The sequence below is a fragment of the Clinocottus analis genome, unplaced genomic scaffold (genome assembly GCF_023055335.1).
Source record: "Clinocottus analis isolate CAN_PGR_092001 unplaced genomic scaffold, fCliAna1.0.p SCAF_15, whole genome shotgun sequence".
In the NCBI taxonomy this organism is placed as follows: domain Eukaryota; kingdom Metazoa; phylum Chordata; class Actinopteri; order Perciformes; family Cottidae; genus Clinocottus; species Clinocottus analis.
The window spans coordinates 14297990-14323083 of record NW_027175876.1 but is presented as its reverse complement, the minus strand read 5'-3'; the positions used below and the strand labels follow the sequence as shown (position 1 = coordinate 14323083).

General features: G+C 43.4%; 1 protein-coding gene across 3 annotated transcripts in view; it reads right to left on the bottom strand.

Annotated features, from left to right (window-relative positions):
• Positions 1–1465: 1465 nt before the first annotated feature.
• fynb (FYN proto-oncogene, Src family tyrosine kinase b) overlaps positions 1466–25094 on the bottom strand; it is a 50119-nt gene continuing 26490 nt past the window's right edge. Inside the window, exons 2-13 of one of the 3 annotated variants that reach the window (XM_068576477.1) lie at positions 22277–22533; positions 19233–19329; positions 14709–14807; positions 14246–14349; positions 13815–13964; positions 10434–10598; positions 9939–10094; positions 8126–8305; positions 6470–6546; positions 5243–5396; positions 3648–3779; positions 1466–2984 (exon numbers count right to left, since the gene is read on the bottom strand). In XM_068576477.1, the coding sequence (XP_068432578.1) occupies positions 2776–2984; positions 3648–3779; positions 5243–5396; positions 6470–6546; positions 8126–8305; positions 9939–10094; positions 10434–10598; positions 13815–13964; positions 14246–14349; positions 14709–14807; positions 19233–19329; positions 22277–22523 (1770 nt within the window). In that variant the 5' untranslated portion in view covers positions 22524–22533 and the 3' untranslated portion in view covers positions 1466–2775. The remainder of the gene's footprint in view (positions 2985–3647; positions 3780–5242; positions 5397–6469; positions 6547–8125; positions 8306–9938; positions 10095–10433; positions 10599–13814; positions 13965–14245; positions 14350–14708; positions 14808–19232; positions 19330–22276; positions 22534–25094) is intronic. The other 2 variants (XM_068576478.1, XM_068576479.1) reach the window with 2 other exon arrangements.

Here is a 25094-nt window from a genome sequence, read left to right as displayed (position 1 = left end):
TTAAATGTCAGCTTTATGAATATAATGCTGCGATTACAATTATCACCGAAATGACTCAAACGTGTCGGTGAGAAAAAGAAAACCTACGAAAACATTACGAATTTAACTTTGGATATGAATCCAAACTATTAGTATATTATTTAGTTCTGCTTGTAAATGCGATGCCATTATACTTCTGTAGCTTATTTGTTTGCACACCTAATGTTTTTTTTAATTTTTTTAATTTAATTGGTAAAAAGAACGGATTTGTGTCAAAAGTGAGCCATTCATGACTCACAGTAACGGCGGATGAAAGCTGATCAGCCTGCTTCAGGGCGAGTCTCACCGGGGAGTTGCTGAAGAGAAGGAAGCAGTGGAGGTTCTGTACAAAGGTGTTTGATTATTTTTTTTAATCTCTAACCACAAAAAAACAACAGTACACTTTAATCCATTGTTGATCACACGCACATGTGCGCCTGTAGCTCTCTTGTCTAACACTTGTTTTATTGAGGCTTGCTTATCATTAATGAACTTTTCTGAAGGAAAGCTAACCTTTTTTTTTTTAATCTGGACCGATACAGTTCAACAGAACAAAAGGGTAAAATCAGACATACCTGGTGTCTGTGGATCCTCCGTGCTCTGTTCTATATGGCTATGAAGGTGTCACACAGAAGTTGTGTCTCCTCAAGGACAAGACTATCAGCGATATGAGGAAGGGTGGATGAGACGGCTCCAGCTGCTGCGACAGGAGGAGGGAGTCACACCACCTGACCTACAACTCTTAAGATACTCAGTGATGACGACAAGTTAGCACAGAAAGAAACAATTGACACAAATTGTTTGAGCTTTTTTTTTTGGGAGATTGGGGGGGGGGGGGGGGGGTTTACACTCCTATAAAGTTTAAGAAATCGTTTGTGGTGCAAAGTTCAAACTCATCAGTTTTATGGGGCTTCTAGCCAGCAAGCCGCTGCCTCATCCATCAGAGAATCGATTCTGTTGCTCAGGACACAGGTTTGAGTGGATTTTTCCCCACTGGACAGCTGCAACTGAAAAGAAATTTACAGGAAGGAAAGAAAGATTTCTTGAGGAAGTAAAATAAATAAACACTGAAGGTTTGTGTTACAAATCTCCACAATACTGTACTGCATCAGAACCAGCGTGGATGATTACTAATCTGCTTTACGGAGGGGCCCCTGACCCCAGGGGCCCCTGAAGTCTTAGGTTAACCTTGTGTCAGTCAGTCTTGGTAAAAACTTTTTTGAAAATGCCAATTCATCAGCGAATTTGCACCCCCAAAGTACAGTATCAACTAAATGAAGTCCGGCATTATTAATGTAATACTTAGGATCAAAAATTTACTCTAACAGACCATTGACTGTTTGTACTCCTACAAAACATAATTACCTCTGTCACTCACAGACACACACACACACACACACACCTGAAGCGTACAAACACTGGTATGTGGGAAAGGAAGTGTCTTGGAAAGAGTGTAAAATGTTTATTGTTCTTTTCTCAATTCCAAACGTCAAGTCACAAAATAAACAAAACAACTAATGTAAAAAAAATGGGAATGGAAAAAATGGCAACAAGGGAAGTTAGCGACACGTAAAGGCAATTATCTGTACGACTAAAACCTTTTTCCATTGGCCACGAGACCATCCGCGTGGAGACCTGATCTCATTGTGAACCCAACCCTTAAAATCTTCCACATCTATACCCAAATTGCAACATGAGTTGGCCCCAAAGCTTCCTCTGAACATACAGTTTGGATTTCTTAAGGGATCACTTATAAAGAAAAAAGGTTCAATAAAAACATACTCTGTGAAAACCCTTTGTGAAGACTCAAATACTGTCAACTAGAACTGTGTCGGGAAAACATAAAAGGAGGAATTAAAACGGTCCAGGTTCAGCTGCAGGTCGAGGCGTGCTCAAGTGGAGAAAAAATAAAATAAAAATCTCTGCCATCCACGAAAACCAGCGCGCTAACGAGTCGATGGCTCAAATAAGACACTCAAAACTCTTTTAAATTAACTTTCTCTCTTGTAGTTCAACAAAAGCAACATGTTTTTTTCCTCAAAATTATACGTTTAAAAAATCCTTACACGTTTGGCTGTAATTTACAAAAACATGTGACGTATATCATTTGTAAAAGAACCTTTAAAAGAGCCACACGGAAGCAGCAGCCTAACAACTCTGAGAAAGCTTTGTGGAGTGCATAGGCAGAAAAAGAAAGAAAAGGCTGATGAAGGACTGCGTCATGCTCACCTCAAGTTACTGGAATACGACTAAGGATAACGCAATACTCTGGGTTAGACTTTTTTGTTTTTTTACACATTATGGAAAATTAGAAAAAAATATATATGGAGGCTTTCGATCCAATCTCTAGAAAATAATACTGGAGCTACGGTATAATACACATCCAGATGAACTGTGCCTGCTCGGAATTGGTTCTCTTTGCTTGCCTTCATCATTTGCATTATTTTCATATTACTTTTGTGCAGGAGAAAATAAAAATCTTAAAGCAACCTAAAAACAAGCCTTTCTTATTTACATTGAATACATTGCATTATCACGATCCCGGTTAACTCTGTCCGTAACCTCCCAAATTATGGCAATCGCTGAGTTCAGACACTAGAGGGCGTGTCAGAGACGGAGGGCGTTGTGTTTTGAGCTGGAGGAAGCTGTACAGATCTCTAAAATTTAAAAAAAGAGGCCTGGCTGGGAAGGCTCCAGAGTTTTGTAACAGCGCTGATCTGGCCAGTCCTGGCCCCAGCCCAAAGGGGGTGGGGGGATTTAGAGGTTGTCCCCGGGCTGGTACTGAGGTTCGGTGGCCGTGAAGTAGTCCTCAAGGAAGGCTTGTAGGTACTCAAAGGTGGGCCGCTCCTCGGCGTCCCTCTTCCAGCACTGCAGCATCAGCTCATGCAGCGAGATGGGGCAGTCCTGCGGGCATGGCATCCGGTAGCCTCGCTCCACCTGCTCCAGCACCTCACGGTTGTTCATGCCTGGAGGAGAAAACACACGCAAAAGGTGACTGAAGTGCTAAAACCTGAAACGGGTCTATACGAGACAGGCTGCTTTCCTCTGGACCTCGATGACCTTTTGGGACAAATCTTTTCCTGAAGGGAACGTTTTGGTGTTTTTTTTTGTTGAAGGGGCTTGTTGGATTGTACTGATCTACAGTCAGTGGATGGTGGGGGTCTGCGGCGGCTGCATGTTAACACATCTGTCAGACTGCCGCTCCCCTCAGGTCATTCCGTACTAACCTTCCTCAGCCCACCAGCCCCATCTGGACGAACATCTGTTTCCCTCCCTGTGTAGAGCTGCACTCCGACTAAACTGCCCCCGATTCTGCTTTCAGTATTAGTTTCTGTCTGAAATGCAGTTGTCCCACAGGCAAGCAGCGGTAATTAAGTGTTGTCTCACACTCTGGCAGAGAAAGGAAGGTTACCCAAGCATTAAAGAAAGCTTTTAATTCAATAAACTGCATGAGGGGCCTGTTGCCATGGGAAGAAAGCTGTGTTTGTTTTGTTAACGACTCCTGGTTACACACAGGAGAGGTCTGTTCTTATCAGGCCTCTTTATCGACATGTCCCAAGTGGTCCCAAGGTGAAAGCGACACCCTCGCTGAGCCTCTGCTGTGTTTAACCCCCCAACACTCCACTCACCTGGGTAAGGCACCCGTCCCTTGGTGACCAGCTCCGTCAGCAAGATGCCGAACGACCACACGTCTGACTTGATGGTAAACTTCCCATACAGCGCAGCCTCCGGGGCGGTCCACTTAATGGGGAACTTTGCGCCTGCAGGAGAGCAGAAATGAAAGAAGCGTCGGTGATGGACCCACCTGACCGTCATCACATGACACGTGCCCAGTGGGGAAATGTCAAGGCCCGTGACAAATAAACAGTTTTGCGGTCAAACTTGTAATATAACTGTATCTTACATATGAAGATTTATGACAGTTTTCTTTTATATTTCCATAAAGTTTCACATCACAAAAAAACTAAATGATCCCTGAATCTGAAGAGAGCCACTCTGACATCAGCTGTGTCCTTTCAGGTACAGTATCGGTCCGTCAACGTGTCGAACTGTCGAGGTCATTGGGCAATAACTGACAAAACTATGGGGGATCTGTGTGCCTGCAGTACCCAAAATACATTCTGGTGTACTGGACATATTATTACCTCGTCAGTTTTATCTCGCCAGGTCACAGTGCACTTGTCTAAACTTTCAGTTCTGATGTTAAGTAAAACGTTGGGTCATGAGCGGCTGGATGACAACTTTCAGCATCTTCCAGCTGTAAAAAAGGTTTTACTTTTCAAAGCACAGCTTCAGAAACATTCGATTAAATAAATTATCCAGCCAGAAAACAGAACTCACTGTTGGCGACTTAAGATAGCACAAGGGGAGAGATGAAGGTCCCCAGTTGGACTCAAACATGCTGCACATAAGGCAGTGAGGGTCTTGAACTTCCAAATTCTTGAAATTTGGCTTCCTATTTGAACACATTAGACGATTTACTGTTAAAAACACATTGTTTTCCTCTTACCGTCTGTCTGAATTCACTAGTCTTCACTCTGTACGAAACGCCACGTTTTATGCGCATGTCTCTTTAAGAGAAGGGTTTTTGAACGTGTGCATTTCTCCATGTTTTTTTAAATATTTTGGGATACTGTCACAGTATTTACATTGCACCTATATCTGTTATTTTAAATAAAAAAGCATGTCACTTTCTACAACTTCTTACACAAGATTTTATCATCAGCAAATGGAATCATCATGACAACAGAGCAACTCTTTACCGACAAAGCCCACAAGATGTAGCGGCAAAGACCTCAAAAGACATTCTAGAAGTGTGCAGGGTAAATTTATAATCCTATATCCAAGGTTATAAATGAACCTTTTAACTCTGCATGTCTCTTCAGCCGACTTAATGACCACAATAATGACAATAGGATGGACGGTTCATGTGGTCTGATTATCAGACCAGAAACACTCTGGTCAGTTTCAGTGATCGATAATAACACTCATATCTGCATTCTCAACTATGTCTCCTTTCTCTTATAGTGAGCAAATCATTTGGAGCTGACTCAGCTTCACACTTGACTGTTTGCCGGGTAACTTTCATGTGGGTGTTTTTGCATATTTTGCCCTTCTCTTGCGCTCAGAGAATTTCCTCCATGACCTAATGCAGTCACATGGCCCGTGAATGTGCGCGAGCGGCACCATATGCATTTAACATTGTGTGTGTGTGAAGTCCCACCTTGTCGAGCTGTGTATTCGTTGTCCTCGATGAGCCTGGCCAGGCCGAAGTCGGCGATCTTGCACACCTGGTTATCTCCCACCAGGATGTTGGCGGAGCGCAGGTCTCTGTGGATGTAGTTCATCCTCTCGATGTAGGCCATGCCCGCCGCCACCTGAAGCCGAGAATGCCAGCAGGGGATGGTTTAATGCCTCTTCGTGGAGAGAAAAGTACTACTTTGTGTGCAATTTTGAAGCGAATTTAAAAAATATGGATAGATGTTGGTTGGGAGAGAAAACCTGCCAGACCAGTATCCGAACCCCGCCCCGCCCGGGATCCGAACCACAGACCCTCTTGCTGTGAGGCGTCAGTGCTAGCCACTACACCACCGTGCACCGAAACAGCTAAATTAATTTATACTTCAATTGCGCACTGAAGATTTTAGGCTCACTTGAGGTGAGCTTTGCTTTTTGTCAAAAAAAAGAGTTGAATCATTAAATTAGACATTGAAAATCTTTTTGCCTCTTTTTTATATTTATATTTATCTTTGCTTAAAGTAAACAAGCACGAAGCACACAAACCGGAGTCAAATTCCATGGATGTGAAAATGTACATGGCCATTAAAGCTGATTCTGAGTTTTGAGCGAACATTTCATTTTAATATCTCCAAACCAGTTAAACACGACAAATCCAAATTTCTGTTCATTGGTTGTGGACAGATTTGACACAAATAGCAGACGATGAGTTGATGAACAGAAAATAATTGTCAACTATTTTGGGAGGATTTTCCATTTTCTTTTTGCCGTGTATCATTTTTTATTAAATATTTTTGAACATTTGGGCTTTGGACCGTAAGCCTGACAAAGTATGTATACCTTGGATTGTAGGAAATTCCAAGGGACATTTTCAATGATTTTTCAACGTAGACAAATCCCATAATAGAAAGAATAAACTAATGCAAATTAGCATTACTATTATTAATAATGAAAATAATGGTTTGTTGTAGCCCGAGCAAATTAATACTGCAACAAATAATCTAACTAAATGTAATAAAATGTACTGCCGGCCTATAATACGAGCCTGTTTCAAATCAAGGCCTGGTTGTCAAAAGGTGTTAAAAGTGTGTTAGAGTACATTTTAGTATGTTTTCCAAAGGTTCCTAATGAGTTTTTCTGTCCACTTCTCTCGTTACTGTCATGCACCAGAAATTGGTCTTTTGTTTTCTTGTTTTTCTTTATCAAGGTGTACCTGCGCTGCCATGTCCACCAGGTTCGGCAGCTTCAACCCTCGTCCCTCTCCGTCCTTTAAGAATTCCAGCATGCTTCCTACAGCAGACACAAACACACGTCTGGCATCAGTCCCAGAACACATTCAGACTGAAGAAGCTCATGTCTGAGACCCATCAGTGAATCAGTGGTTCTAATGTAGCACTAATGCCTCGGCCCTCGACCGGATTTGTCCGTTCACTTCCACTGTATACATCAACAATAATAAGTTGACGTTACAGGGAGGATTCAGGATTGGGGAACCACCGCAAATACTTCTAACAGTCATAAGATTTCCCTCTGGGTCTGCTTTTTCAAAACGCATTCCATTCTCTAGCTGAACGGGCCGACCCAGATGTGACATCCTCCGCATGCAACACACACAGTGTTGAACATCAAAGTTTTCATCCATGTGTTCTCTGGTGTTTAATGTGCGTCCACAGTTCTTTCTTGTGGGCTTTCTGAATTGCAGTGTTTTTTTGGAGGATTGTTTTAAAGGCCGTAATCATCTCCAGTCTCTTTAAAACAAAGAGTTTACCATCTCTATTATTCTGACTGGAATACAGCAAAAAACCCTTTGGTCAGAATAAAAAAGTGCCATATGCTTAAATACATACGAGGACAAAATCCGGTACATAAATATAGTATAGTGCTGTAGATTAAAAAACATTTTGTGCATTTTACTGGGCTATTGTATTTTAGTTTTGCTAGTTTTGGCAACTCAGGTCAAACAAAGTTGAGACCAAACCTGTTATTTTTTATGCTCCACAAGCAGCAGGGCTGTCAGTCCGTCTACAAACACTACATTAATGAGCACATTCATAGTCTTTAGAGGATGAATACAAATGTTTCCGGACACAAACATTAACATCTAATGTGGAGATTGTAATTTTTTGCTAAATTTCGACGCAAATTTATGCTTCCAAGCGTCTGAACCGTTTCTATTTTCAACATGTCATGAGCTTTACCTTTATAAATGCTTGCCAGAAGGATAAACAACCTTTTCTCTCCCACCATCCCACTGGTCTAACTCAATGTGACAGACAGAGAGGCATTGGAGACTGCAAAAGGTGCTTACTAGAAACATATTAGGTTCTTTGACTTGTCCTTATACAAGACTCTTTTTGGTTTCTGGGACATTTCAGAGGCTTCTACATGGAACTAAGCATAACGGGTTGTATCTAGAACCATATGTGAAACGATCTACCCAGAACTATCAGAGGAAATGCATATCTTCCTCTCTGTCTGTATCTATCTAGACTCAGTGGATAAATAATGCCTGTAGGCAATTACAGGGAGAGACAGAGTGTACCCAAAGTGTTGCATTTGCCTGAAGAGCAATAGACAGAGAGCAAACACATAGCTTCAGGACCCAAAGTCAGGTTCAGGTCTCAAATTTAGCTAGACCAGTTGGGACTTATTGAGTTGGGGTTTTAAAAGATCAAGTTTCAGTTCTCAGCTCAAGACTCTTGTGTAATTGAGTGCAACCTCACAGGGCTGCTGACAGATTGGGTCTTGTTTTAATTTGAGTTTGAAATGACTTGCCGCGGTTCTGTTATTGAGGCTGAATGCTTTGGCAAAGACCTGTGTTCATGCCTATTGTGTGTATGTGTACACGCATATGTTGGTGTTCATCTACCTTGGCCCATGTACTCTGTGACAATGTAAATGGGCTCCTCGGACACCACGGCGTAGAGCTGCACCAGTTTGTCGTGGCGGAGCTTCTTCATAATCTGAGCTTCCTCCAGGAAGGACTCGGGGGACATAGTGCCGGGCTTCAGAGTCTTCACCGCCACCTTGGTGGTGCCGTTCCACGTTCCTGGCACACACGCACATAAGCTAGTGTCAGCGCATGGGGCAACATTGATTTATATTCAAATCACATCACGTCAAATTCAGACTTGCCAACCCCGCCGGCTGACCGGAAGAGAAGATTGGCAGCTGAGGAGTCTTGGTTTGAAATGACAACGTGGTAAACATGCAGCACAGAATGAGATCAGGAGACAATAAGAGAATCCGTTCGACTTTAATTCTCATGCATGAAGGTAGTGCTGGAGGATAATTAAATGGGTACGAGATTTAGACTGGACCTCAATTTGAAATGGCTTTTAAACGCCAGGAGAGGGATCCAGCAGGGCTTTGAGAGCCACAATGCGCCAACACAGGAGCAGATAATCCTTTGTAGGATGATTTACAAAAGGTGAGCCCATAAGCTCCTCGCTGCCTGCACGGCCATGCCACCAATGTGCTCTGCCTCCGTGTCAAAGCGGGCATCATAAGATATACGGATCACTGTAACCACACCAATACAGTGGTACTCCATTATCTCATTTAGTGACAGTACCGGGTAAAGAAATGTTAGTAGTGACCCAAAGGGAGAGCAGAGCACGTCAACTGAGATGTGGTCTACTCTCCGTGTGTTTTGGGGGCGTAGGCTTCTTTAGTGATGCTGCTGAGCGGGTGACGGTCACCTGCTGCGGTGGCTGGTTATAGGATTCCAGAGGCAAGGAGTCATCTGGGAGAAGCCTTGTGCTCAGTATCTGTCCAGCTGGAATATGATAAGAATGCACACCCTCATCTTCTGCAGTATGGAAGCCCAAAATGGCTGAAACTAAATAACAGGAAATTTAATGAACGCAGAGAGTTAAACATGTAAAAAGTAAAATGATTTAATTAATTCCTAAAACCTAAAAAAAGATTTTGCTCGTCACTGAACAGAATAAATATACATAAGGTTCTTTAACAGACCAGGGACAACGTATTGGGTTTGATTGACAGGAGCCTGGGACATAATGTAGACAAACCTGTCCCAGAAATGTAAAAGCTAGTGTCAATGTTTTATTAGCTTAAGTTGAACTTCAGTTAACTTTTGTTCACTAGAGTAACGACGCAAACACCGAAGTCATTTGGAACCAACCAACTGGCGTTCGCTGTAAATAAACACAGTTCATAGTCTTTGGCAAGACGGCTCAAGCTACCTAGCGAGATAGCTAGCTAAGAGTTTGACACAGCATCAAAGTTAAAAGCAAATTTTAAAGACAGCAGCTAGCCGGCTATTTGCTTTGGTTACTCTGGCAGAGTTTCCATTGTTAACATGTTAGAACTTTCTTAATATTGACCATTTTGGAGTTCCATACCGCCCTCATTCCTACACTCAATTAATTACTGGAAATAACAGCAAAGTAGAAATTTGTATTTATTCAAAAGCAATGAATTTCAAAATGTTATTTTAAGGATTATGTTTTGCAAAAGAAATCCTGCAGGAATGCTGGAAAGGGATAAGAAAGCAGTTGCTTTCACCTCCAATTAGTTCCCGAAATGTCAAATTATTTCTTGACGCATTTTAGAATGCAGGTGAAAGAGGATGAATACAAATCTTTACATGTATTTCCAGGTTAGCCCAAGGTGAACATTTAAAATACTTTTGGAGGGCTTGGTGGAATTTTTCTTACCGTAAAACACATCAGCAAAACATCCCGTTCCCAGCTTTACTTCCAACTCAAGTGTGTCTCTGCTGATCTCCCAGGCATCATGACTCAAGCCCATAGTGTCAGGGATGTCGTTCACACACACGCCCGTTAAATTAAAGCACAAACCATCCGCACTCTCTACATGGGAAGGGAAGGCAAGGCACACAGGGTTAACTACTGGGGAGAGTAACATGCAGTGAGGGACATGGAAGGGAGCCATCTCCAGAGCGTGAGAGCAGAGTCTCCTGACACATTTGGTGCTTTTTACAGATGATTTTTTTGAAGGGAGGGGTCAAAAACCAAAAGCATTTCCCTGGCAAAAGCCCCAAACTGAGAATTATCACAATTTTTTCCCCATTCATCCTCTCCCTTCCCAGGCCTGATTTTTTGCCTGGTGTTTTGGACTCAGTCTGGTGTCTCTGCTGGCTCGGCCCCTTCCATTCGGCCCTCATCTTCCGGAGGCGACCGGATCCGTACCCATCCAGACCTCCCCAAACTGCCCGTTCCCCAGCCGCTTGATGAGCTGCAGCGACTCCCGCGGGATCTCCCACACGTCTTTGGTTTTAACAGACAGGTCGGCGAGGCGTGGCATCCCTTTGTGGCAGGGAACCACCAAGCGACAGCAGAGCCCGGCGGCTCGTTCTGCAAGCGCCCCCCGAAAGATGATGCACAGATAAGAGCATAGACAGAAACGTGGAGAGCGTTAGCAGAGTGTTCTGCAGGAGAGCGGAGAAATCCTCAAAGCAACACAAGAGCCAGACAGACACAAGGAGAACAAAGAGCTAGCTGAACATCAGGCTGCTCTTAGGTCAGGCCATCCAGCGGAAATCAGTCTAATGTGATGTCCATGATCCTTCGTAAAGTCATCAGGGTAATTTTAATGATGTCATGTTTTTTGGGGTGGGGGCTTGGAATCTCTATTGGAAAGCCTGCAATAAAAACTGGGGGTTTAAAAACCTATCACTATTTTTCAGACAGGGACGCACTATTGAGTTGAGAAGTGTAGGAACCAGTACTTTTGGCTTTTAAAAGGTCTCTTCCGCACAGATTTAGACAGATTTTTTTAATCGGACCCTGATGAGACCCTATTGACTGTAAAACACAAAATTGCTTCAGTGGCTTCATAAAAAAAATAAAAAAGGAAAAATTCTGACAATTTCAGTGCTAGATGTATAAGCTTCCACACCAATAACTCATATTAGTGTTAAACTGGAGAACCAAAGCAGCAAATGTGGGGTCATAGAAAAAACACGACCCTGTGTTAAGGCCCACTTTGGCTAATGGAATCTATGACTCGCGTATACTTTACGATAATGACGGTAATTTGCGCAAAGAGATTGCGCTAGCATGCCGGTCCCTCATCTGGTAAATAGACATCACAATTGTGGTTAAACACGGGGTAGGCCGTGCTTGTTTAGGTCACAGAGCGGCGCTCCAGCTGCTCCCATTTTGATTCTCTGCGGCCACGAATGCTTGCCACTTTAGCCGATGACACTGTGTTCCCTGTGTCACGAAATCAAACAACTCTTACTCTGGAGGAAGCTTTCATGTTTGCCTGCGATTGATTAAGCCAGTGGATTACAGGCAGAGTTTCCATTGGTACCCCCCCCCCCCATCTCCTTCCCTTCCCCTCTCCTCTCCTCCCCACTGCCAGCGATAAGGCCCCAGGTTGTTTGCACGAAGCAGTAAATACGAGATAAAGGCCCGCGCCCTCCCTCCCTGAAGGTGTTCAACCTGCAACTTGACCATTAAAACCAATCTGGGCCGCCTGGCTGCTGCCTCAGCGGCTCCGCTTAGACATCAATACAGCTCGATGTTCGCCTCGCTGGCCGTCGTAAACGCTGTCGATGTGCAGACCGTAGCCGCACATCACACATAGAGACAGGCAGTATTTCCTAGAAAGGCTTGTAAGCTTCAAATGATGCTTGTGATCATAGTCAATACATTCCATCCATTACTCCACAATGAAAGTAAAAAATATAAAAAGGGAAGAGTCCGTCAGCAAGGGTGGAATTATTCAACCAGATTTTGTCTAACGTTTCTTACTTTGGCGCCGCCAAGTGGTAGTTTAACAACAGCCACCAATCCAACCCGGGGACATAAAGGGTTAGGGTTAACAATTTCATGTGCAATTGCTTACATTTTTTACTTAATATCTCCTACACTAGGCTTAGTAAGACATTATGAGAAAATTAGTCAACATTTTTTCTTACATTTTGACTTCTTTAAAAGTTCTTTAAACTTCTTTAAGTAATTGTTATCATGTCCAGAAAGGCTGCTTTATTGCCCATGAATTCAACCGTTTATTTGTAAGAGGATGAATAAGCTATTTGTTATTTCTAATATTACATAATCTCAATTCTCAAGGCTTTCTCGTCGCTCCAGTTGCATCTGACGAATAGCTACAGCTTATTTTTCCAGATCTGCTCTTCGGCACTTTAAAGACAGAGGAACGCAGAGGGAAGCAGAAAGCAATGAAAGCACACGGTCTGAACAAGGTCACGGTTATTAGCGAAGGTGCGTCATCGTCGCCGTACTCCATCTGGGACTTTGGTAAATGGCAATGATGTCAACGGACACAAACGCATAGGGAAAAAAACAACACAGTGTTGATTTTAGGCCTTAAATGCCGTCGATACGCCAATGTGCCAATCAGAGCGTGATGGGGGGAAAAAAAAAACTGTTTCTCAGTGAATAGGACACAGAGGATGAGAGAACGGAACATAGCAACAAATGAGAACACGGGAACACATCATCATTGTTACTCCCTGGAGTAAGAGAAGCAAATGAGAACAGAATGAATAAAGAGGAAACGCACTAGGCAATAGAAGAAAAACTAGGGGCAATAATCACATCTCATCCTGTATATCAGATTATCAAATGTATGCATGTCAGCAGCACATCTGGATAACATAATGCACATTAGTCTCTAAATAAGTGCCTTTTTCACGATGACACCATGTATCTTGCCGCTCAGCTTTGCCGCTCATTGAAGAGTGAATGCGAATCTATAAAAAAAACGAATGTGACGTCAAGTAGGTTTCCATTTCGTCCAACTTGCACCCCGGGGTTTAAGTGCCACATTTTATTCCTCTGTGTTAAAAAATGTGCTGGCAGGCCCGATACAATTACAGTGTAACGCTGTCTGCTGAATGCATTCCGGATCGATTCAAGAAAACGGACACTGGGCAGAGGAGAAGACTTTGACGTTGCTATTTGGGCTCGTGCAACGCGGCCCGCGGCGTTAACGCATCTCTCCATGGCAACGTCCGTCTGTTTCCCTCTGTTAATGGAAAGTGGGCGACGCAATGCTTCATGGGCCGTATGGCAGCCCGACCACTGAGCGGCAGTCTCGGTGGTTTTTAGGCTAATGTGCATAACATATTTTTTCAGTGCTGCAGGTTATAAGCTGCTCCAGGCAACAACTTTATGTAAATCACATGTTTTGAGGCTTTGCTTTTATTAAATTTGTAGACATGATGTCTGTATCTTCACTGCTGGATATTTACTCGGCCTTTATGTCTTTAATTGCAATAGTTATTCTCTGCTCCTTTTCGGAATAAAAATTACCCAAATGCATCCTATAATTAACCAGAATACAATTAGATGTATGCTACATCCTGAAAAAAACAAGGATAAGTCAAAAAGTGAACACAATTACATTAACAGGAATGCGTCCGAAAACTATTAAAGCCCTCAGATTCACAGGTTACTTTAAAATATTGAATAAGTCCAAACATAAACTGGAATATATCACATTTATCTCTACAAACACAAATACTAGTATTGTATTATGTAGCATTGCTAAGGTGGAAGTCCTGAAATCAAGCAAAACATTAAAAGTGCTGTGCTTTGCACCTGAGTAGTGCTGGACCAGCTGCTGCAGTGTGTCAAACTGAGCCCTTGTGGTGATGTAGTAGCCGCCACTGTCCAGCTTGCGAATCTTATAATGCTTGACATGGTCCCCTTTCACATCGTCCCAGTCCCGTATGGACAAAGAAAAGGCACCTGGAGGACGGACGGACACACACGGACACACACACACACACACACACACACACACACACACACACACACACACACACACACACACACACACACACACAGTAAATCAACAAAAAAATCAAGTCAATGGATAATCTAACAAGAATCTGGCCAAGCATTTAGCGCTCACTTAAAGGACTTGATACAATTCGGTTGCCACTCAAAAAGCACTACGGTTCTGAGTTTGTTATTCTTTTTTTGTTTTCTAAACACACATCAGCCTGTGTGACTCGGAGTAGTTTTACCCTTTGTGGTTTCACTCTCCCGGATGAGATAGGTTCCTCGAGGGTTGCCGGTGGACTGCAGCTGCCTCTCCGCGTCCTTACGGCCCAGTTTACCAAAGTACCAGCTGCAAGCGCAGGAGAGGACATGTTATCATTGAGACTTAATGGTGTGCAAGAACTTTGTTGAGGTTGTTACCTAAAAACCCTGAGCAAAATCCACACATGCAAAAGAAAGCTGGTCAAAGTTGCAGATGTTGGAAAGCTTTTTCCTGCTCCCTGCTTCGCCCTTACACATGCTCAGCAGTTATTGTAATAGTAGTTTTCTTATTCGTTTACAGCTGTAAGAGAGTTTAAGAATACTTTTATGTCCTCGCCGCCATGTGTCAGATTAAAGTCTGCATGTGTGCGGCTGTCAGTCGGCAGGCCCTCGGAGCACATTCAAGATGAAAGTCACGAGTTCTGGACCAGGACACACACAACTTACTCCTCTGCTTGGATAGAGTCCACCGGAGCCACGTAATTACTGGGAATGTAGCCACTGCCACCGGTGGTGAGCGAGCGAGCATCCCACCAGTCCCCTTCGCTAAAGAGAGACAGGATTGGGAGAAAGAAGTGGGAACAAAATAGAAGAGAAGAAACAGTAGAAGTACATTAATACACTTGATTTCATATGAGCAGGCATGGTCTCTGTGCCACTGAACACTTCAAAGCACAGCTTGAGTTCGACCTGCTCCCTTAATGCTGCTCCATGTGGAAAACGCCATAGGTCAAGTGAGTCCGTAAGGAGGAAAGTAGAGGGAGACACGTGGCGGTAGAAAAGCCTGGCAGCCACCCGTAATAAAAACATAGGAACACATGTCAACACTGTACGAGTTGAGAGGAATCAAAAAGGACCAGTCAGGAGAAACTTAAGTTGTTGAAGGAACACTTACAATTACTATTGCCTTTCATATATTGTCAATTCAGTGTTTACTTTAGACATAAAATAAAACTGTTCTTTAAAAATGAAAAGTTTAAATCTTATTTACTGTACCCTAACTCTAACCCTCAGAGGTGTTCGAAGACATATTTATTAATGTCAGGCAGAGCTAAGCTAGCTATTTGCCCCTGCTTCCAGTCTTAATGCTAAGCTAGTTTAAACATGCCCTGACTCCAACTCTGTACTTTGTAGTCTGTATTAGAGAAGTGAAAAGCAAGGACGAGGAGGCTCACCTCCTCGTCCTTGCTTGCTCAAGACCTCTCAACCTGGACACCCACACAGCCAGTAGTGTGCCAGTAGCCAGTAGTGCCCCCCCGTCCCCTCCTCCCACCCCATCGAATTCAGTTTATTTGACCTCATTAATTTGGGGTGGATTACCATGAGAAATGGGTCTTTCTCTACGTTAAAATGCATCCAACGGATTTGAATATCCACTATATTGATATAAAAAAAAGTCAGGTGCTCCCTCTGTACTTTTGCTTCATTATCATGTCACACACACACACTACAGTTTAATTTGACTCGATCATGGTCCATCCAAACGTATACATTCCAAACAAATTGCAATTTCCATTTTGGGAAAATTATTTTATCTTGAAATATTAGGAGTTTGGCACTAACAGCTGTTTCTATTGCACAAGAAGTGGATAAGGCAGTAGTTAAGATGAAGGACGAGTTTTACATCCATTTATGTTTCATCAGTCCTACAAACGCTCCCTCCTCCACCGTGTTTCCTTCTTCTTTCCTCCACTCTCTTTTTCACAGACACACATCAGTCGCTGGCTGTCTTAAGGGACAGACAGAAGTAGTGGTTCACAGTCATTACAGATGCTTACACGTGAATGCACAATAACTCATGTACTCCCCTCCCACCACTTCCCTGTGCTTTGACAATGTCTCTCTGGCACATTGTGCATGATTCTATCCCATCCTTTAAGCACCAAAAAGGGGATTTGAGAGGGTTGCTAAAGACGGAGAAAGAGACAAGAGAATGGAGAAAGGGGGGAGGAGAGGAGTGTGCTTTTATTTGTGCTGAATAAAGCCATGATGGGAGTGGAGTGAGGGAAGAGTGGGGGGGCAGAAACAGGTCCACTTCTTTTTCTTCGTGGAGGATATTCCTTGGGAAGGAGGAGGGAAATCGAGTCCCGAATATCGGCCTGCTTCTTCTTCAGGGAAAAGGAAAAGTATGCTGGAGTGAGAGGATGTGTTTTGCGTGGACATGTGTGGTATCATGAAGCCATGGGAGAGACATAAACAGATGGGGGTGGGGCGGGGCCATGACCCATCATGCTGCCAGAAACAAACCTCGACAAAACCAACTCTGCTCTGCCACACACAGAAAAAACGACAAAGAGTAAACAAAGAGCCTCCCTCCCGTCTTCAGATGCTTTCTCCCTGTGGGGACTGCTGATGAAAGAATAATTAAACGCAGGGGCCGTGTCGACTGAGACGAGTCGCACAGCGCTGCAAGAGGCCACAGTGTTGTCTATTCATGGCCTACAGCTCCACCAGAACGAGGGTAATTTATTTTGCGGACAACTTTTTGTCAAAACAGGAGCAGCTTGCACACTCACAAACAAAAAAAGAGCGCCTTTTGTCAGCCGAGTCGGCGGCCTATGGTGCCGCCCCCGCCTACCTCCTACCGCATTTGGGCATCTGTCAACCACTTCCTGCAAAGCTCCAACAAGAGGATTTTTCCCCGAGCCCTTTACTGCTTTTGTCCAGCAGGGGTCAGTGTGGCCGGCTGGAGGATGAAGCCCAAAACGCTACAGGATGGTGGAGGCAGAAAAGCATGGGCGGATTAAGGAGGTGAAGAGGAAGAGAGGGAGGAGAGGGTGACGATGTCTGGCCCCTGCTGAGGAGCATGGGAAGGAGGATAGAGGAGAGGAAGAGGATATCGTCCTGCTTGCGGCTGAGGCCCGGTGGGGGCCTCGAGGTGTGTGGTGGAATGTGCGAGACGGCGGCTGAGACAGGATGCTGACTGGGTGTGGTGGTGAGGAGGAAGGCCGGCCCCCCTGGACCAAAGACTGAGGTGATAAGGCAGCTATGTACAGTGGAGAGCCATAACAGCATTTACATTTTTTTTTTATAGTTGACACTGTATTTTAGTGTGAAAGCAAAATGCAAAAATGCTTGTTTAGAGGAAAACAGTAAATGCACTACAATAAATCGTGCTGCATTTATTATATGCATTGGCACGTATTTGTTCATGGAGGATATTCTTCAGGAGGGAGGGGGGAGATGGAGTCCCGAATAACCGCCTGCTTCTTCTTCGGGGAAAAGGAAAAGTATGCTGAGCGAGAGGATGCATTTATTATATGCATTGGCACTTACATCATGCCCTTTTCTCTCATGTCATTTGTTTTATATTACATGTATTTATTAATCTGTTGAGCGAATCCAAACGCTGTTTCTCCACACTTCTGGCTGGGAAATAGCTTGAGTATTTTTCAATTTGGCAAACCAAAAAAATAAAAGATCCAATCAGCCTGTAACATGTCCACTATATGTCCATGTCCTCCTAAAAACTGAATCATTATCTATACATCCATATATATCTATCCATACATCTCTCTATCTAGATATATATCTATATATATCTATATAGATATATATATCTATATATATATATCTATATATATATCTATATATATATCTATATATATATATATATATAGATATATATATATATATATATATACACACATGCATACATATAGTAGACTATAGTACTATATATATTTATATATAGTTGAAGTAGCTAATGTAAGAAAAGCGTAGGAGCTATTAACTCATATTATAAGTTTATTTTATTCACAAGTAATATTGTTTAGATATAGTTGTTTGTTTATTTAGGTTTGAGTTAGTTGATTGTATTAGGATAGTTTTTTTGATGTTAGTTTACTTAGTCTTTCAGTTTGTTAATTGGGGTTAATTGGGTGATGCTGTGGGCACTTGGTGTATATAAAGAAGTAGATGGGTATAGGACCGTGATGCACCTGGGTAGGCTATGACAGCAGCAGCAAAGACAGCAGCCGCCGCAGCAGCGATAGCAACAACCACAGATCAGGACGGGGTAGGCAGCATGGGGGGTAATTTTGTTCTTTTGTTTTTTTGTTTGTTTAAGTTACAATAAAACATCAGCAAAACCGGAACTCCCGCATAGACCCTGCATTATTTTGAGGTGCGTAAATTACATATCTACGTTGCATCAGTGGCTTTTTGATTTTGGTTTATTTTTTATTCATATTTATTTTTATTTTTATTTACGGGACAAATGACCACTACACAAAGTATCAATGTCCAAAAAAGTATAAATATAAAATATATAAACATTGTTACTTAGCTACTATCAACTACTTCCGTTTCTGAAAATAAACAGTGGCTGCGTCCGAAATCAAATGGCTCACGTGTGAGAGGTGAACCTGCAGTACGTATCAGCCGATCAGATAAAACAACAGAGTCACTTGTTGTCTCTCTGCAGTGCAGTGGTACGTCGTGCTTGCAAAGAGCAGCATGATCACCACAAAATCTAATGGAGAATTGTGTTAGAGAACAGACCCACCAGTGCCCCCGCCTCATTACATGTCACTGCAGCGCTCCAGACAACCCTAACAAACAGAGGCAGCTCCAAGCAGCCTCATGCAGACAGAAACAAAATATGAATCTGCAAGCCGAGGCTACAATGGTTAAGAGCTGAAAAGCACGGACGGAAGTGCGCACACGCACGCACACACATCCTGTACATCTGCATTTCTGCTGAGCTGGAAAGACAAATCAGCCAGCACTGTAGGTGTAGTGGGTCCGTTCAGTCAAGCTCAGAGGTACGGCTTCAAGGAACACCACTGCTCCTTTTAAATAAACAGTGCTTACCGCTTGTTGTCATGCTGCATGCTCGAGCCACCGCTTTACTTCAATTCAAATGCTCCCTGGTTGGTTGATTTATTTTGCTCCAGAGTATGAAACCCCCCAATTTTTACATTTTTTTGCCCACGTAGTAGCTGCCACTTTCACCCAGAGCTGACTTACGTGCTGTTGATGATCTGGAACCGCTCTCCTTTCCTGAAGGTGAGGTCGTCCTCCGTCCGCGCCTCGTAGTCGTAAAGTGCCACAAATAGGGTGACTCCTGCAGGAGAGGATGAGGGGGGGGGATTACGGTGAATGAGGATCAATCACCATATTGCTTAGATTACAATGACATTTACAAATGGTTTTCAGGGTCCCCACATGCTAAAGCGTAATAACTTTGTTATTAACGATGTTTGGTCAGAAGGGCGATAGAAGTCAAGGGGCCATTGCGTCCCTGAACAACCCAGAACAAGTGTAGACGAAGAAAACAAAAAGCAACCTGAAGTCACCTTCCCCTCACCCACCGAGTTTTATCTCCTCTCCCTTTGTTAACCCTCCTGATTTTGCCTTCTTTCCAGCGAGGTCTCACAGTGGCCCTTCTTTCAGTGGGCATTTTTTCCCAGACTCACACGCTCATTGCTTGCTTGTGGCAAATGCGACGGAAGGAATTCCGGCTGGTTGGAGGACGCGTTAGCAGATCGCAGCGGGAGGTTAACAATACAAATGAAGATGGGAGATGAAGAAACACAAACTGTTAAACTGCTTTTAGGGGTGCTCGGGTGGAACATAAAAATAGAACAAATAGTCCATGATTAGGAAACGACAGAGGAACAGCAGGTGGAAATGTTTTGTAATGATATATATACACTCGCAGGATCCTCGAGGACGAACTAAACCAGATACTACGGCTCTCATTTCATTAAGGCTTCAATTGAGTGAACACATAAATGTAAAATTACACTCTGAAAAGATGAATCATTCATTCTGGCTTACTTTTAATTGAGGTTACAGGGTCACATAGTAGTTTGAGAGTTCCACTTGCGAGTGGATTCACTTTCTTACAACTGAATAAGATGCCGAGCTCTCTTTTCTCTTTAAAAGCGTCAGAAAAATCCCGACAACAAACTCACATTACTTTTCCTCTTCTGTGAATTTGGGGGTGCCTCAATCGAGTTTGACCCCAGGAGACCACCCTATTTGCGGACCCCCATTTGCATACTGTTCTTTGTTGGGTAGTTCCCTCTCATTATCTACCTTAGATCGCAATGAGAACATCTCCTTCAAACAATTATATTAAATAATGTGTATTCGTAGGTTTATCGCAAAAACTAAATTTTACAAGATTACATTCGAACATGTCACAATTATCCTTTTTTCCCCTTTTAATAGATAGAGCCTGAATATAAATCAATGACGCCTCCATGTTAATGTTAGCTTCGTTATTTAGCCCAAGAAGGACTGTGCTGGGCACCAACTCTATTGCGCGTGTCTAAACTGCGCCAAATCAGACACCGCACTCCAGCAGGAGTAGATTGGACGAACACTTTTTGAGATATGTGAAGGACATACCCACATGCAAAGACTGGCACTTGGATGGATTACCATATTGATTTTGTAAGCAGGCTATAGTGTTTGTAGCCTCAGTTTGATTTGCCTCATAGCAGCAGACGAGTGCGGCGATCAAACAACAGCAGCACTCAAGAGTGTTTTGCTCAGATCTGAGGCGAACGGCAGCTATTAAGCTGTTTCATGCCTCTGAGTGTTTGACAAATGGAAGTCAAATGGGCACTTCTTCAAAGTCCACTTAAACTTGCTTGATCGCATAGTTTTTTTTAAGTCACTTTACTTCAGACGCTTTCATGGGACTAAGGCTTTCTGGGAAACCTTGCTGATATGAACACACGGGTGTTTTTGCCGTTAGGGCCGTTGATCGAGAGGACCGGAGAGAAGGGGGGGCAGACTGTTCAAAAGAGAGTGTTTGATTAAAAAGGCAACAAGATCCTGAATGCGTCAGCGCTGTGGTTTTGCACTGCTCAAATGTTCCATTAGATCAGCAGAGGTGGGAGTTAGGTACAAACTGGTGTATTGATTCGTCCCAGAGCTGTCTGCGGGGATCAAACTCAATATGCTACACAAGGTCAGAGGGCCAGCTGGGAATGTCCATTTGGCAAACGGACATCAGCAAAAGATCAACTGATAATCAATAAGGTTCCCAGTGCCAACCGCAATTTCGGGGTCCTCTGCAGTGCGAAGGGGTTGATTGTGGCTGTCGAAACAAACAAGCGAGGCAGCTGTGTGTTATAAAAGGCGTTGAGAGTGAAGGGACGGCTTATGTCCACATTTTCACAAATTAAAAAGCTAAACGCCCCCCCCCCCCTTCTCTGCTCCTCTGGATTTGGATTACGCGGCGTGGAAAATAATCCGCTATTTGAGAAAGAGAACGCCTGCTAGGTCGAGTGGAAGCACAGAGTTCCTCTGCAGAGCCAGTCTATGGCTCAGTTGCGGAAACATAAAGGATATCCTGAGTAGGAATATTCCTCTACATAAACAGGGATCCCGAGCGCACAAAGCCCCACTGCTAATGCCAGCCGGACGTTCCTGACGGGGGCCGGGCTGGCTGGGGTCGGGCTAAGGTCGGCGGTGGAGCAGCAAGAGGGACTGTGTGGTAAGGATTGTCAAGAGTTTGGGGGTCTTTAACCGTACAAAGCACCCCGAAGAGTTTTGCAAACGGCGGTCTGTGTGTGGGAATGCAATCAAAAGAAATGGCCTTCACAATCAGCAGATACTCTCCTTGTTCTGACAAAACAATGAAGACGCACTGAAGTACCATGCAATGAATTACTTCCCTCCTCTTTTGTTCTTTCTGAAATACCAAGCCTTGACTGTCTCTTTCGAGTGGCTTGATCACACTTTTTCTTTTACACGTATAACTACAGTGGATGGGAGTTGAAACAAGGGTGACCTACACTCAATGTGCGTTAACGCATCCTGCGTAGACACAAGCCATGTTTCAAGTCAATTATCAGGCATATTTTAAGTAAAGCTGACATTGGAAAGCTCGCAAAAAAGATGTGTATTCAGTATTTTGGTGGGCGGAGCCACAATAGTGCCAGCAGCTGTCAATCACAAACACAACAGGGACACTCTCTCCACAGCTGACACACAAGAAGGATTTCTGATATTTATTTAATTGAAATAAAAGAACATGCGGGAACATCCCTCACCTGTCCCGCCGCGGGTCCTCAGGGTTCCAGTGTGAGCAGAGGTGCTGACCCCCCCAAAGACAGTCATTCCCTGTCCAGCGGGGGCGTGGAAGTTGTTGTAGTTGGGGATGGCGGTGACCCCGAAGCTGGGGTAGTGCTGCGGTGTGGGGTCGGCCCCATAGCGGTAGCCCGCTCCCTGGGAGATGCTGGCGTCTCGGTCGTCTGTGAGTTTGGTTGCTTCCTTATTCTTGCATTGCACACAGCCCATTATCTATAATCTGTCGACGACAGGAGGAGGAAAAAAAGATACTGGGTTGGTTTGTGAAAGACAGCAGTAAGATTGCGCATGATAAAGGGAAGCAAAAAATACAAACAAGCCAAAAGAGCATTAATGCAGGCAATGAATTTAACTTGTGTACTATGAGCTGGACGGTTGGGTCGATGAGATGAAAAACATTCTGTCTGGCTGCGCTTGGCCGCCTCAGCACAACCGAACTAAGCTGAACTCATCGCTCTGTTCAAGGTTCTCTCTCACACTGCATCCTCAGGCAGGGACATTGTGTTTTCAGCCTGTCACACACACAGAGACAGAGTCCCCGGATGACTTACACAAACAACAAGTGTGTCTCTTTCTCGGTCAGTTGTAAGGGAGTGGGGGGGGGCTCCGGTGACGCTGATTCGTTGTCGCTGTGCTGTCAGCGTCTCCCCTGATGGAGCGTGGTCAGAGGACGGACAGTCGACAAAGCATTTGACCCGATTCTTGACTGTTTAACATCATCCTAGTGAAATAAAAGTTTTATTGCAGTGCAAGTTCTCCTCTACACACTGACTATATAATGTTAGCTGGCCTGTATTCACTGTTCTTGTTGTTCCATTTATGTATAGTTTCTTATCTTACAAAAAATTTAAAAAAAAGATTAAAAAAACATAGATACATTTAAAAAGTTGCAAGTTCAGAAAGTTACTAAAGTATTCAACAGTTATTATTCATAAAATAATGTCTTACCGCCCTATTTACGAAAATGAAATGTTCATGGGAGCTGATTTGTTTGCTATTTATGAAGTAAACAGCAGGAAAACGATGAAAGAAATGCTCCTTTGAGGAGCTCCTCGTATTGACAATACAAAACAAGAGGAAGATAAAGAGACTAATGCACACCAAATTAGGTTAAGAAACAATTTCCAAAACAGTCAAATTTGAGCAAAAAAAATGAATACGTGTCCTGCACTCATTTGGGGGCCAAACACAAGTATTCAGTTGGAAGTATTCACCACTAGAAATCCTACACACTGTCTCTTTAAGAGAAGTAAAATAAGCTTTTGAGGAGAAAAATTATTAATCTTGTTTTGAGAAAAATAATACAGTGTGTGATATTATTTCAAGTCAAATCTCAGCAGTGATTAGTGGTCCAATATACTGTATCTATAAAAAAGAAGCACTCCGCAAATTTAACATGTCAAAGTCTATTTATCAAGTAGAGTACAACTGAACCTGTGGAAACATAAACGTGCAACGTGGCTCAGCAGGATCTTTGTCATGTCGTAGAAATGACAGAAAGGGACATCATTGGGGTACGTCGGCTCAGATTTGACGATGCACTTTAATTATGGAAATTTAATGATCCAACGTTTGTGGAGCTTGAGCCACACTAAAAGTCAGGAAGTCACTTGATTTTGGCTCATTTAGAACAGAAAGGTTGGGACGTTTCTTTCGTAAAGGATGAGAAAAAGCTTTCTGTTGCACATGTGTGTTCGCAGGCCAAAACACTTTTTTTTATACCGCTCAAGACTTTGGCCTTAAAATAACTATCTTGAAATACTTTCTCCATCGTTTATTTATGACCACACTGTGATGGCCTTTCCCTAAGCAGAATGAATTGCTGACAGCGGGGGCACAAGATTGCCCTTGGACGATGTTGCGTGCTCCCAGAGGAATTAACGCCAATCCAATTGTTTCTCTGCAAAAACAAGGACAAAAATACCAGCGTCAGGCACCGACACACAACGGGCCATAAATCCTGACTCGTCTCTGAAGACAAAGTGTCGGTCTGGCCTTTAGCCATTCTATCCTCAGAATCACGTGAGAATATATTTCCCTCCCCACTCGCCTCCATCCCCCCTCTGCCTCAGTCGCCTCATCTGACTTCGACGAGAGGCAGGATTTACTCGTGACACATGGTGAGGACAGAGAGGGAGAGGAGCCACGAATGAGAAGCGAGGGCTTCCCCTCGTTATGTCGGAGCCGGCAGTAAACAAGTGGAGGGGCACAGAGAGAAATCACACTTCTCTGTGTCGCCGATAAAACAATAAAGCACTCTGAAATGAGACAATCACACCACAATCTACCCGGAAGCTGCCGGAGGGAAGAAGTTGAAAGGACGAACTAGACAATAAGTCAACAGCAATGCCAGCGCACAATATCCATCATCCAGCACAGTGAAATCTGCCAGAATATGCTCTATACGTTGTTTTGTTTTTTTTGCTGGAGGCATAAAGGCACACAAAAATAATACACACATGACCCAATCTCTTTTAATGTTATATATCGCTATAATATAATGTATTGACTAATACCATGACCATATATGGGAGGTCATTTGCTGTGAAAATATTACTTGACATAGCAGATTTGCATGGGAAGCTCCAAGTAATACTAGTAGTGTGTGTGTGTGTGCGTGTGTGTGTGTGCGTGCGTGTGTGTATGCGTCTATATTATAGACTCCAAAAACATCAGAACAGGGTTGAAAAGTTACTTATTCAGCAATACATCACAAAAATTCTTCCATCACTGAAAAACGGATCAAAACATTCTGATAATGGTAATAAACACATACACACC